The 15,478-nt window shown below is 47.2% G+C and overlaps 1 protein-coding gene across 1 annotated transcript; it reads left to right on the top strand.

The window, feature by feature from the left end:
* The first annotated feature begins 1,806 nt into the window (after positions 1-1,806).
* LOC140456796 (histone H3.3A) lies at positions 1,807-12,540 on the top strand. The gene is made up of 4 exons (XM_072550768.1): positions 1,807-2,027; positions 4,893-5,048; positions 6,015-6,168; positions 11,465-12,540. Exons 2-4 carry the CDS (start codon positions 4,921-4,923, stop codon positions 11,591-11,593), a joined length of 411 nt encoding a protein of 136 aa, XP_072406869.1. The 5' UTR covers positions 1,807-2,027; positions 4,893-4,920; the 3' UTR covers positions 11,594-12,540.
* The last annotated feature ends 2,938 nt before the right edge of the window (positions 12,541-15,478 follow it).

Raw genomic sequence — 15,478 nt, 5'->3', positions numbered from 1 at the left:
AAGTCAAGAAGGATAAAGAGGGCTAGCTTACTTACGTCACTGTCACATTGGATGCCATTTGTGACTTTAATAAGAGAAAGAAAGCACAAAAATGCATTAAAAGCTACTACACAAACAAGTTATTTAGTATAATCATCCTGTGTCAGTGTTTACCTTCTGAGTGGAAAATAGTCCTGAGCACATTTACCTACCTAATTCCCATACTCGATCACCCTTTATCCCTTGATATCTGGAGTTCTACCCTGCATATGAGTGTGGTGATGTTGGTGATCAATTGGTCCATTCAAGAATGAATCATACAGGTTTGAGTTGGGTATAGCATTAATAAATATGGGTCAATAGTTGGGTATATGGTGTTGAGGTAATGATCAGCTGCAAACTAATTGAGGGATTGAATAGCGCATTCCCATTCTTCTGAAATATTATTCTTTCGCCCTCCAATCCACTCCAATCTTTGGTGCTGATGCAGTGTCTCAATGAATTGTCACAGCACTTGAAGGTGGCTATTCAGCCCCTTGTGTCTTTGTCAGTTCTCCAAAGGATTCCTGAAGAAGGGCTTATGCCCGAAACGTCGATTCTCCTGCTCCTCGGATGCTGCCTGGCCTGCTGTGTTTTTCCAGCACTACATTTTTCGACTCTGGTACTCCAGCATCTGCAGTCCTCACTTTCTCCAGCTCTCCAAAGGAGCAAATCACCGAGTGGCATTCATCACATCCTCCCTGATCAGATAGTAACAACATTTCTACTTGAATGCCTCAGTTGAAGATGCTTCCATCACACTTTTCAGGCAGCACATTCCAGGTTCCAACCGTTGCTGTGGATCTGGATGGCAGTTTCCTTCCCAAAAAATGAACAACCAGCAATGGTTTCATGGTCACCATGAGATTCTTATTTCCACAGTTTGTCCCCTATCGAATTGACAATTGACCATCTTCTGTGGTGGGATTCAAACCCCATAACAATTATCTGGATCAACATTCCAGCAATTGGCATCACCAGACCATCGCCTCCTCTAACTATTCCTGGAGATGTCACCACATGACCTCCTGTCTCCAAATGTGACACTTATTATCAGAACATCAATGTTTTCAGTGCACCACCTTCCCAAAACAAAACAGAGAACACATAGGCTCATATGCAGTCGGATGTTTGTTAACTGTCTTGCAGCCCTTATTCCTCCGGATACCATTACAATCTAACAGATCAGAAGTGTTCAACAGAAAAAAAAACTTTTTTATTGTTGGCATCACAGCCCCAAGGAAGAATATACGATCCCTGGAATCGTCTTGGCTTTTGCCCAAAATGTTGATTCTCCTGCTCCTCAGAGGCTGCCTGACCTGCTGTGCTTTTCCAGCACCCCACTCCCGACTCTGATCTCCAGCATCTTCAGTGTTCACATTTAACCTTAACACTGGGCCAGGCCAAGGTGGCGCGCGCGACACCTCAAGAACTGAGGGGGGGTTGCCATTAAAACACAGGCCTGGACGGGGAAAAGGAGGCAAGGGAAAGGCTAGCGCTTGACGTGAAACCAGCTTACTTGAAGGTGTGACCGTTGAACAAGGTAAGCATTTAATTTGTGGATGTGTTCTTGTCCTAATTTGCCACAGATGGGGTTGGCAAAGCCTATCAGTTGGCAATGCCTGTTTGGATTGAGGGCGCACGACAAAGTAGCTCATTTTCCCTCTCCATCATTCTCATCCCCTTTTCCACTCAACTGGAAGCTGTGAATCGTTTCCATTGGAGTGGGTGTGTGTATTTCTGACAGACGGGGCCCAGGCGCGGGAGCTTATGGGAAGGCCTCAGTCAGCCATATTGTGCTTTGCAGTGAGCTTGGGGTTGGTGGGAAGAGAGAGAGAGATATATATATAAAAAAAAATCAAAAGGCAATTCTGCAGAGGAGACTCGCGCGGGGGGCAAGGGAAAGAAGTTGGGTTTTCCTTGAGAAGCCAACAAAATAAAACAAAAACCCAAGCGAGGCAGGGAAGGAAACAAACAAACAAAACAAAACAAAAAGAGAGAGAGAACAGGTAAGGGGGCAGCGCGATGCACGAAGTGTGGGAAGTGTTGTAGGAAGTGTCTTCCCCCATTTCGCATCGACTTTGTATCCAGCTCTTTGTAGCAAACTTTAAGGTATCCATTTTGTGGCGGCAACATTGTAGCGGATTCACGAGCTCCTGGGTCAACGTTCCATCCGCGCTGCTCCCCCCCCCCCCCCCACCCCTCACTCCCCTCTCCCCCTCTCCCCCGGACCTCCTGCTCGTTTCTGTCCGCCTCTTTTTGCCGGTTTCATTCCGTCCTTTTTCTCTTTTTTCAAATAATTTAACCTTCAATGCTCACGGCCGATCGACTGATTAGAACCATTGAGGGGTTTGTTCCCCCCCCCCTCCCGTTTCCAAAACAGTGTTTGCTACTATTATATATATTTCTCGCAAAACTTCTATTCCCCCCCCCCCCCTTTTCCAAAGCGACCGAGGCATGTTTAATATTTGTTTTCTTCAATTGTTCCTTTCGTTCCTCCCCTTCCCTTGTTGCAACGTTTCACCATCTTTGTTCCGGTGGATGTTTCTTCTCGCATCGCCCATTTTTTAAAAGAAAGAATATAGATTTGCTTTGCAATGTCCACCTTCCTCGCTCAGACAGGACGGGGGTGGGGGGGGGGTGGGGAGGTTGCGGAGAAGAAGCGTGCAGTTTGTTTATAATTTTTTGGAAATGGGTGCAAAGGTTTTTTTTTATTTATAAAGAAGACGGGAAATCCCTGGAGTGCTCGTGTTAATGAGTATGTGAGTGCTTGCTGGCTAAATGGATAAATGTTTAGGTTAGCTGGAGCAGGGTGTTTACTGATCTTACTTCCTCAGGAGCTTTCTTAGTGTACAAAGTTTGAGCGAAAAGTTTGTCTGCCTCTTTGTTTCGAGTTGGTTCTCTTTTTTTTTTAAAATTTTAAATTAATTCTTCCCCATTCATTGTTTGACAAGTCAGGTATAATGGGGTCGATTTGACTGCTAAAATCTGGACAGCAATTATGATCATCACCGTCCCTCTGCAAGTGGCTCCTGTTTACAAACACTGTCCCGATCGTGCCCACCCACACACACATATATATATTTTTTATTTTTAACCAATGCTTTAACAGCAGAGATTTTTAAAGATTGACAATGTTTTCAATCCAAGTTTTGGAAAATTGGAACCCGAACTTCATCCTTCTGGTATGATGATCTTTTTAACACGGATCTTAGCTCTTAGCCCCCGAAACTGGGACATCTCCATATTTGTGAAGGAAATGCTGGAGATCACAGGGTCGGGCAGTATCCACGGACCCGCTATGATTCCCAGCATTTTATTTTTTTTGTTTTCAGTACAGATTCCAGCGTCTGCGGTAATTTGCTCCTGCCTCTCCATTTGTGACTGGGTGTCAGAGTTTTTTTTGTGTGTGTGTGAGAGACCGTGCTCTGTGAATCATCTCAGAATGTTTCTCCATATAGAAGGTGCTGGATAAATGCAAGTTGTCTGTTTTTGTTAAGGGTAGGTTTGTTTCTCCACTGACTAACCTTTTACACTGGTCTACAAGTTTCCTTTCCTAACTGTCTTATGGATGTGAGGGTTGGGGGGATTTGAGTGTCCATTTTCAACTAAGATGCCAATCAACTTCTCATGATTTGACCTGGGGCTGGAGGGGGGGGGCGTGGCTTCAATATGGGGAGAAACGGGAAAGGAGCAGAGCACTGGACAGGAAAGTCTGATGGCAGCACTGATGACTGTATCTACCACTTCTCTTAATCACATGCTGGTGGCAGGCTATTTGACTCGGGGGGGCATCACACTTGCATCAGTTTCTGTTTTTAGTGGGTCACTGCCTGAATTCTCTGCTGCCAGCAGGAGGCGCTGGGCAACAATGGTCAAGAGGGTTCTAAGTCTACCCAATTCTAGCACCGCACTATAGATATGTCTAGGGCCTTTCTTGGGTCTAATTTGTTGGGTGAAAGGGGGTCAACGTTTTTGTTCTGATTCTCCCTTCTTTCTGCTACCGCAGCCTTGGAATGTAGAGGTGACTTCAGCCCAGGAGGCTGGATGGATGAAGGTACCAAATGCACAGACTGAGAGATGATACATTCAGGAACAGAAACTGAGGTTGGCCAGGCATGATGGTGCAGTGATAATGTCACTGGGCTAGTCATACAGAGGCCTGGACGAATGTCCTGCTGATATGGGTTCAGACCCCCACTGTGGAAGTTTGTGGATCAGGAACTGGAAAGTAATCTCTGGTGATCATAATGAACGGTGTTTTCGTCTTTAAAATTCCACCAGTAACGTCCAATGGGATTCTGATGATCAGTCAAAAATTTGGGAGGCCACGGTTCCGTATTGTCATCTGAATTCCGAGACGGAACTGAACAGCTTTTAGTTTTCTTAGTGGAGTCATGCCGTCTGTTGGAAACTTTTCTGTGAAAGAAGGTCCAATATTTGCTGTGGTTGGTTTCCTTTTGGAGTGGGCAGTCCTTTTGAGTGACAGGAAGCGAGATGTCATTTGGTATTTCTACCCCCTTTTTACTGAGTGAATTTATCTGGGGAGCTGCTGTGTTATGGGGCTGTGTCCTCATTTCTGTGGACGTGAGTGACCTGGGTTAGAGGAGAGATGTCATTGACCAGGGCTTCTGTTCACCTGTGTGTGTGTGTCTGTCTGTGTGTGTGTCTGTGTGTCTATGGGGGAATTGGTATCCCACACCAACATGTCAAAAATTATTTGGAAAGCTACTTCGATCTAGAAGGACAGTGATTTCTCTCACGTTAAGCCCACACTTCACATAAAGCACTCTTGGTGGGTGTTGCCCCCTTGAGTGATGCAGTTGACTGCAGGGATGTTCTGAAATGATCTGGCACCTGTTTCTCTATTTCAGACCGTAGGACGACTCGGGAGGAAGGGAAATGGCTCGTACCAAGCAAACTGCCCGTAAATCCACTGGTGGCAAGGCGCCAAGGAAGCAGCTGGCGACTAAAGCTGCCCGTAAAAGTGCCCCGTCCACTGGTGGGGTGAAGAAGCCTCACCGTTACCGGTCAGTGGCTGACCTCCTGACTCGGGTGTAGACCTGGGCTTGTGCCCATCTCCACTCTATCTCAGTTGGTTCTTCAGCATCCACCCCCCCCCGCTTGCCCCTATGTATAGTCAGGGTGCAGTATTGGTGAGGCATTCGCCCGTACCCCAGGGGCAGATATTGCAACATCACAGCCAATCCCAAACCCCACAGCCGTAAGAGAAAGCGGTCACTTGATCAGCAGGACTCTGTGAACTGCTCAGGAATGGCATGTTGACCTCTTGTCTGACATTGGGGCACTGATGTCTGTCTATAGCCTCCCTGAGAGACTCCAAACCTCGTAGCAAGTGGGGATGGAGAGACCCTGTGGGAACTCTACCACCTTGATACCGTCCCTGGGAATGAGTTATCCTATTTTGATTCAAGATGGGTCTCCACATTTAAGCCAAGGTGCAGCTTATTGGGTTGGTGATGAGGTAAATACGGTAATTGTATTTTATCCATTGGCTTTCTCCATCCCCTTTCTGAGATACGTGCCAACACAGTGAAAGAGAGATCCAATTAATAGCACTTTTTTTTCCCCCACCCTATTATTCCTCAATTGCCCTCCATGTGTTTCCTGCATTTATCTGATTCCCTCTTGAACAGTTGAACTGATCCTACTCCCACCATCCCAACATTATATTTCCACGTCACAGCTCCCTGTCTTAAAGACAGCTCTTGAGTGAATGAAGCACAAACAGTGGAAGTTGGGCATTTGTCCATTTTGGGCCTTTTTCTAGGCTGTAGACCTTTTCAGAATCAAAGGCCTACCCAATCCATCTTTAATTCAACCTTTCTCAATTTTCTTTCCCAAAGGAAAATTGGAGGTTGTGTTTTTTTTGTTGAATCCAAGTTGTTCAAAATGCGCGCAAGCTCTCCTGAAACGCTTGTGACTTGTGGAGCTGGAGTTTGATCGTTTTAACCTACATGACCTTCTCTTCGCAGCCCGGGCACTGTGGCGCTGCGAGAAATCAGACGCTACCAGAAATCCACCGAACTTCTGATCCGCAAGCTGCCGTTCCAGCGACTTGTCCGTGAAATTGCTCAGGACTTCAAGACGGATCTGCGCTTCCAAAGTGCGGCCATTGGCGCCCTGCAGGTGATTGAACTTTGAACTTTACCCCTCCCCTCCTCTTTTGCAGGGAAATGTTTGACTGGGTGACTCACAGGTCAGCCTCGACGCCGATATTGAATATTTGACCAGAAAGCACTTGTATTTCAGCCAGGCATCCAGAGTGTAACGAGAGTGATAGCTGTGGCTTAGTGGATAACACATAAGAGTCTAGGAGCAGGAAGTAGGCCATTCAGCCCCTCAATCCTGTGAGGCCATTCAATGCGATCATGGCTGACCTCATCTCAGCCCCAACTCCAGCTTTCCGCCCACTCCCCTCAAACCTTCACTGATTTTAAAAAAAAATCTGTCCCTCTCCTCCTCCAATTTACTTAATGTCCCAGCATCCTCCACACTCCAGGCTCGAGAAACCCACAACCCTTTTGAGGGAAGTAAATCCTCCCGATCTCAATGGGCCAAATGGCCTCCTGTTTCTTATGACGACACTGGCTATTGCTGCTGTATGAGCCGTGGCTCTGATAGAGGCAATGACTGTTCAGTGGGTGTAGGAGGCAAGAGTGAGAGAGCAAGCGCGTTGAGTTAGTGGTTTTCAGTAGGGAAGAATATGTTCCTGTTGGTATTAAATGAATTCATCAGCACACAAACCTGAATACGTAATCCTGACTTCATATTTTAGAATCACTCCCCCCACTTTCATCCTTTTGAATATAAATCACAGAACAAGCAAGGACTGGAAAAAGGTTTCGAGGTGACTCAGTGGTTAACACTGCTGCCTCACAGCACCGTGGGCCCAGGTTCGATTCCAGCCTCAGGTGACTGTGTAGAGTTTGCACATTCTCCCCGTGTCTGTGTGGGTTTCCTCCCACAGTCCAAAGAGGTGCAGGCTGGGTGTATTGGCCAGGCTAAATTACCCACAGCACTCGGGGATGCGTGGGCTTGATGGATGAGTCGTAGGGAATGCATGGTTACAGGGATAGGTGGGATGCTCTTTGGAGGAGTGGTGTGGACTGTATGGGCAGAATGGCCTACTTCCACACTCTAGGGGTTCTATGCTGAGGTCATTGACGTGTTGCAGCAGCTCCTGTACAGCCTCAATTATCCAAATATCAATTATCTGAATTTCGGATTATTCAAACAAGATCTCAAGGTCCTGTAAAAATAGTATTAGGAATTTCAGCATTCAGTTATCGGTTAAACGGCATTATGGCATGCATTACCAGATAACTGGTGCTCATAAATTACCGCGTGTTTACGATCACATCGGTTATCCGAATGATCAATATTCCGAACCAAATACTCCCCGCCAGTCTCGTTCGGTTAATCAAGGTTCTGCTGTAATCAGTTATTAGTCAACCTCACCGCCCCGTGGCCCACCATTTCAACTCCCCCTCCCACTCAGCCGAGGACATGCAGGTCCTGGGCCTTCTCCATCGCCGCTCCCTCACCACCAGACGCCTGGAGGAAGAACGCCTCATCTTCCATCTCGGAGCACCTCTACCCCAGGGCATCAGTGTAGACTTCACCAGTTTCCTCATTTCCTCTCCTGCCAACTTACCCCAGTTCCAACCTCCCAACTCAGCACTGACCTCGTGACCTGTCCTACCTGTCCCACCCATTGGCTCCATCCTCCCCTTTGACCTATCACCTCCATCCCCACCCCCATTCACCTATTGTACTCTTTGCTACCTTCTCCCCAGTCCCACCCCACCCATTTATCTCTCCATCCTGGAAGCTCCCTGCCTCTATTCCTAACGAAGGACTTTTGTCCGAAATGTCGATTTTCCTGCTCCTCGGATGCTGCCTTTTCCAGCACCATTCCCATCTGAACTGTAATCAGTTATACCTGTCCATATACCTCCAAGCCACCATACAGGGAAGGGTGTGAACTGTGAATGTGTTGGAAAACTACCTAAATGGTGCAGATTGGGGCTCAGTTTGAGGTTTTCGAGGTTTCGAAGCTGAAGAAAGAGATGAAGAGGGTCTTTGTGTCATGGCATCTCAGAACATAGAAGGGGACCATTCTGTCCATTGTACCTTTTTAATAACGCTATGTCATCAATCTACCACCTTGTTCAGTCTCCATATCCCTTTAGTGCTTACCCCTACGAGAATTTCTGAAGTTTTTTTTGTTTGAAATGTTACCACTGAGTAGGGGCGGCACGGTGGCACAGTGGTTAGCACTGCTGCCTCACAGCGCCAGAGACCCGGGTTCGATTCCCGCCTCAGGCGACTCTCTGTGTGGAGTTTGCACGTTCTCCCCTTGTCTGCGTGGGTTTCCTCCGGGTGCTCCGGTTTCCTCCCACAGTCCAAGGATGTGCAGGTCAGGTGAATTGGCCATGCTAAATTGCCCGTAGTGTTAGGTAAGGGGTAGATGTAGGGGTATGGGTGGGTTGCGCTTTGGCGGGGCGGTGTGGACTTGTTGGGCCGAAGGGCCTGTTTCCACACTGTAAGTAATCTAATCAAATCTAATAATCCCACCTTACTTTTAGGCAGGTTATAAACGTGCTGTCCTATAATGTCTCCTTGAGTGACCTCTGAGGTGAAACCTGGATACACTGTAAACTGCAAGGGGTGGAACAGACAGCTGTAAAAGGGCAAAGAATGGACAGGCTTATGGCAGATGAAATTTAATGCGGAGAATTGCGAGATTATTAATTTTGGTCGGATGAATGCAGAGAAAAGATGGAAAATAAGGCCAATTTAGAGGGTGCCTGGGAGCAGGGTGTTTATGTGCAGAGTCATTGAGGGCACCCAGGATGGTTTGAGATGAGGATTAAAGAAACATACAACATCTGAAGCTTTAATAAGAGGGGGAGATTGAAATTAATATACAGGGATGTTACATTACACGTTTATAGAAAACTGGTCTAGTTATGTGCAGCCAGTTATGGGAACGACTACTTAGGAAAGAGCATGAAAGAATTAGAATGTAGAAAAGGTTGGCAAGAATGCTTCCAGGGATGAGCACCGTCAATAATGTAAGGCAGTAAGTTGACTGTTTTCCTTGAAGGTTGAGATAGTGTTGATGGCGATGTTAAAAATGACGAGAGTCGATAGATAGAAACATCCCCCACTCATACAAGGGTCGAGAAGCTGAGAACACAGACTTGGAGTAATTGGTAACAGAAATTATGGAGACTTGAGGATAACTTGTTTTTTTCAAGCAGCGAGTGGTTAGGGTCTGGAATGTGTTGCCTGAGAATGTGGTGGAAGCAGATGAATTCAAGACATTCAAAGGGGAAGTTGAATAGTTTCCTGGGCAGGGTTACAGGAGGAAGGCAAGATGATGCCCACAGGTGCTTTGTTGGTGTGCAGGGCTAGCACTGAGAGGATGGGCAAAATCGCTGCAGCCAGACTCTGGTACTGGACCTTTTGTCAGATGTGTTAAATCTTTATTCTCTGGTTTTGACCCAAATGCTGCTGGAAACAGTTCCTCATTACTGCGAACGTCTCTATCAAATATCCATAGAGTCACACAACACGGAAACCGACCGTTCGATCGAACTAGTCCACATTAACCATTTTTCCCAAACTAAACTCGTTGCACCTGCCTGTGCTTGGCCCATATCCCTTTCTATTTATGAACATATCCAAATGTCTTTTAAATCTTGTAACTGTATCTGCATCCACCACTTCCTCTGAATGTTCATTCCACACTCTCTCTAGGAAAAAAAAATTACCCCTCACATCCTTTTTAAATCTTTCCCTTCTGACCTAAAAAATGTGTCCCCTAGATTAGAGCTCCCCAACTCCAGGGAAAATACTTTTGCTATTCACGGTTTCTTATGGATGTAAGGACATCTCTTAACCTCCTTTGCTCCAGTGGAAAAAGTCCCAGTCTATTTTTATAACTCAAACCCTCCAATCCCAGCAACATCCTGGTAAGTATTTTCTTGAACCCTCTCCAGTTTAATAATATCCTTCCTATAACTGGGTGACCAGAACTGGATACAGTTCTCCCGAAGAGGCTGACCTCCTCTACAACATCAGCATGACGTCCCAACTCCTGTACTCAAAGGTCTGAGCAAGCGCCTTCTTAACCACCCCGTCGACCTCTGAAGCCATTTTCAAAGAATTGTGTACCTGAACTCCCCCACAGGTCCCTCCGTCCTGCAACACTACCCCGGGCCCGACCATTAATCGTAGGAGTCCTGCCCTTGTTTGTTTTACCAAAGTGCAATACCGGCTTCAACTTCTCCCACAGTCCTCGGGACTGTGGCCCCTTATCCCCGGTACCATTCTAGTCGATCCCCTCCACACCCTTTCCAACATCTTGATGTCCTTCCTAATGTGCAGTGTCCGGAATTGAACATACTTGGAAACTCCGCACCATAAAGACCATACCCTGCTGCCACACCTTTTGGGGGGGGGGGGGGGGGGGGTCAGCAGTGGGGAGAAGACATGGTGCTGTCTGATTTCAGGAAGAGAGGGCAGGGAAAAGACTCTTGGTTAAGGGAACAGCTCCAATAGCCGGGTGGAACAGCCAACAATGAGGGAGAGCATGGAGTGAATTGTCAGGGGGCAGTCTGGATAAAGAAGCCTGCAGAGTGCTGTATATACTCGAGTAATGGTTGAATATATTTGACTACTTTTTTAAGGTGAAATTTATGGGGTTGACTATTACAAGGATACTACTTTTGAGGGGCTGAAACTCCTGCCCGTCAAAGTTCATACCGCCTCATTAGCAGAACCCCAACTGATCTCGAGACGAATAAAGGAACAAAAATGAATTATGGTAACTCTGAAAACGCAGAAAACTCTGAAAACACAGTGGAACACAACAGCCAGCAGACTGGAAGACCGGGAGAAAGTGAGGACTGCAGATGCTGGAGATCAGAGTCGAGAGTGTGGTGCTGGAAAAGCACAGCAGGTCAGGCAGCTTCCGAGGAGCAGGAGAGTCGACGTTTCGGACAAGGATCCTCCATCAGGAATCGGGAAGAGCGGGAACGGAGCGCAACAACCGACACACTGGATAACTGGAGCGGGACACTGACTCGTAAACATTGGTCTCTTATCTGTGAAGAACCAGGATTGACTGTTACACAAGATATATGGGAAATTCCAGGGTTATTTGGCCAAAAATAGAGGGTTGACGTTGACATGAGATTGACTGACTATTACTCGGGTATATCCGGTAGTTAGGCTGTGGTGCAGATGGGGATTCAGTGAAGTCTGTCAGTGTCTGAGAGGGAGAATAGGGCGGGACTAGGATGTAAGCCGCGAGTGATCATTTTCTGACCGAGAGCGGGGTGTTGGATTGATTGAGGGACCGTTGTGTTGCGCATTAATGCCAGTTCACTTTCTGTTTCTCCTGCCTCAACAGGAAGCAAGTGAAGCCTACCTGGTGGGACTGTTTGAAGACACCAACCTTTGTGCTATCCATGCCAAGCGTGTGACCATCATGCCAAAAGACATCCAGCTAGCTCGCCGCATTCGTGGGGAGCGTGCTTAACCCTCCTGTCACCCTGGGGAGGGGGGCTGGGTGTGGGCGGAGCAGGGGGGAGGGGGGGCAAATATCCATCATTTCTCAAAATCAACTTTCAACTTCCTAACTTCGGTCTTGACCGCGTTTCCCCCACCCCCATCCCCCCACCCCCAACCTTCTCTCTTTCCGCCCCCCCCCCCCCCACGCCACATAAACAAAAGAATAAATGAAAATCAGTCTATTCTTCCTCTGGTAGTAGTCAGTGGTTTTTAAATCATTTTTATTTCCTCCAGGAGGTAGGGTGGAGGCAGGAGACTGAGTAGGACTAGATGGTAGGCAGCTATAACGGGAGTGGGGCTAAGGTGAGAGTGAGTGTTCGAAATGTGGGTGAACAGAGAGGACACTGGGATACGGCAGAGAGGGAGGGACTGGGGTTAGTGTGGGAAATGGAGTGGGAGGGTCTGTGGGTTATATTGGGGGGGGGGGTGCGGGGTGTGCGGGGGAGGTTGGAGGAGAGTGTGTGGGGTGTTTTACTCAGTTGGGGACCCTGAGATTTAACTGAGAGGGGTATTGGGCCATCAGGTGGTGGAACCGACCTTGAAATGAACGTGCTGAGAGATCTTGCTGCCTACTGTGTGAAACTTCGATGAGAAAAGGGAGAGAAAATAAAGAGCAGGCAGATTTATGTAATTCTTTTTTTTTGTTTTCCAACGACGCAGCTTTGAAAATATTTTAAAACCGTTTTTGATTTCTGAACAATGCTGGCTTTTTGGAGTTTTGTTTTTATATAGTATAAACTTTCTTATTGGATCTGAAATATAAAATGTAATATTTTTCATAATGTAGATCCCATTGTTTGCTTTACTTTTTATGAGACTTTTTTTTTGTTGTATTTAGTAACTATTTTTAAATATTTGTGTGCCCTCTTGTGCTGTTTCCGATAACATTTTCCTATTAAAGTATTTGAAACATAATAGTGTTGGGTGTGGAATTATTATGTTTAAAAAAGTACCTGCAGCTCCTACACTGTCTTGGCATCAGATATTGGACTCCAGAAACAGCAGCAGCAAATCCTTTATCTATCAGTGAATCTGAGAGTCTGAAACTTGAATACGGGCTGAGTTAGAACATGGAGACTCATGACCTAGGCCTATGTCATAGAGTCATAGAGATGTACAACACGGAAACAGACCCTTCAGCCCAACCCGTCCATGCCGACCAGATATCCCAACCCAATCTAGTTCCACCTGCCAGCACCCGGACCATATCCCTCCAAACCCTTCCTATTCATATACCCATCCAAATGTCTCTTAAATTTGCAGTTGTACCAGCCTCCACCACTTCCTCTGGCACCTCATTCCATACACGTACCACTCTGTGTGAAAAAGATGCCCCTTTTATATCTTTCCCCTCTCACCCTAAACCTATGCCCTCTAGTTCTGGACTCCTCAACCCCAGGGAAAAGACTTTGTCTATTTATCCTATCCATACCCCTCATGATTTTGTAAACCTCTATAAAGTCGCCCCTCAGCCTCCGACACTCCAGGGAAAACAGCCCCAGGTAAAAACAATGACTGCAGATGCTGGAAACCAAATACTGGATTAGTGGTGCTGGAAGAGCACAGCAGTTCAGGCAGCATCCAAGTAGCTTCGAAATCGACGTTTCGGGCAAAAGCCCTTCATCAGGATGGGACTGGGCAGGCTAGATGCAGGAAGAATGTCCTCGATGTTGGGGAGCTCCAGGCAGTCTAAGAATAAGGGGTAGGCCATTCAGGGCTGAGATGAGGAAGAATTTCTTCACCTGGAGTTGTGAACCTGTGAAATTCTCTCCCGCTGGGTAGCCTACTCCTGCAACTATTTTCTTGGTCTCTATTTCCCCCCCGTCGAGGTCCCTTATCCTTGTAACCTCTGGTATTACTTGGCTCCACTAGGCTACAGTCCACAGGGAGTGCTGCACTGTTCGAAGTGCTGTCATCTGGACATCGTGGTCGAGCCCACGACAATTTGTAAACAGGTAGCTGGGTGGGAGGTATTTTTTTTCTGGCTGATGTCAACAACTCTCTCTCAATCTATCACCTCTTAATCTCGCAAGGAATTGAGGGCTACGGGGAGAGTGCGGGTAAGTGGTGTTGAAATGCCCATCAGCCATGATTGAATGGCGGAGTGGACTCGATGGGCCGAATGGCCTTACTTCCACTCCTATGTCTTCTTCCCACCCAGAACTGCACGCAGTTTTATGCAGGTTCACCAGAATCCTTGTTTTTTTTGATTCTGTCTGTACATTAAAGTCTGCATTCTGAATAATGTGGTCATTCCTGATGAAGGCCTTATACTCGAAACGTCGATTCTCCTGCTCCTCGGACCCTGCCTGACCGGCTGTGCTTTCCCAGCAACGCACTCTTCGACTCTTAACAATGCCACTACCCATCCTCTGCCCCAACGGTCCCGCAGCCACCAACCGTTTCCTTGTGTTCAACTTCGATGTCTCTAATCACATCATTACTCTCACCCCCTCACACACTCTCTCTCTCTCTCTCTCTCTCTGCCCATTTCTCCTGGTATGACCCTTATGTCTGTTCCCTCAAGTCCAAAGAATGCAGGACTCTGTGGCAAAGATTTTTGCTGACCTCTGATTGACCACTTAGAATATTATTGGGTTTTGCCGTCATCTGTGAAAACTAATCAGACTTCCAGAGTCGGACTGGATCGTAGCGGTAACTCCAGGTTTTATCCATTGAAAACCAGCTTCGTAAACGTTTTCACCCCTGTTTGTTCCATTCTCACTTCCAAAAGTAAATGTGAACACCTCATGCATATCTTTGTCATTAAGATCAAGATTGTGGGTGTCTCAGTGGTTAGCACTGCTGCCTCACGGCTCCAGGTTCGATTCCAACCTCGGGTGACTGTGTGGAGTTTGCACATTCTCCCCATGTCTTCTCTCAAGATGTGCAGGTTGTGTGGATAGGCCATGTTAAATTACTAATAGTGTCCAGAGATGTGCAGGCTAGGTGGATTAGCCAAGGGATAAGGTTAGATTAGATTACATTACAGTGTGGAAACAGGCCCTTCGGCCCAACAAGTCCACACCGCCCCGCCGAAGCGCAACCCACCCAGACTCCTACATTTACCCCCTCACCTAACACTACGGGCAATTTAGCATGGCCAATTCACCTGACCTGCACATTTTTGGAGTGTGGGAGGAAACCGGAGCACCCGGAGGAAACCCACGCAGACATGGGGAGAACGTGCAAACTCCACACAGTCAGTCGCCTGAGGTGGGAATTGAACCCGGGTCTCTGGCGCTGTGAGGCAGCAGTGCTAACCACTGTGCCACCGTGCCGCACATGGTGGGGGTTGGGGTGAGGCTAGGTGGGATGGTCTTCGGAGGGTCAGTGTGGACTCGATGGGCTGAGTGACTTGCTTCCACACTGTAGGGCATTCAGTACGGTGATCCAGTCAGCTGCCTGTCTGAGTAGGGTCCCTTTAATGGTTCCCACATTTGTCAATCTTGTTCACGAGATCCTCTCCTGCTCCAGCAATCCTATTCCCAATAAACACCTAATGAGTCAGCTTCCCCTCCCACTCCGACGAGAGTCAACACTATACACAGTGTTTTGTCAATTCGCTCTTGTCAATTCTCTCCCCTCTTTAACCCTCAGCCGACACTCGATTCTTCAAAACAAAACCAACACCATAAGACTTTGCAAACTATTATAAAACTATGACCTCCTGTCTGCTACAAAATACTTCAATATCTCTTTATCTTTCAAGTTTATTTCCAGAATCCCAGATTTCTACCTCTCCCATGATGCTGAGACATCTCGAGCTCACCAGTTCCTCTCTTGACTCCTGTACTGCCTGGAGTCACTGGGGTGGGACTGGGGTGGACAAAGTCAGAAGTCACGTGACACC

The sequence above is a fragment of the Chiloscyllium punctatum genome, chromosome 3 (genome assembly GCF_047496795.1).
Source record: "Chiloscyllium punctatum isolate Juve2018m chromosome 3, sChiPun1.3, whole genome shotgun sequence".
Lineage (NCBI taxonomy): Eukaryota > Metazoa > Chordata > Chondrichthyes > Orectolobiformes > Hemiscylliidae > Chiloscyllium > Chiloscyllium punctatum.
This window is presented reverse-complemented; position numbering and strand designations above follow the sequence as displayed.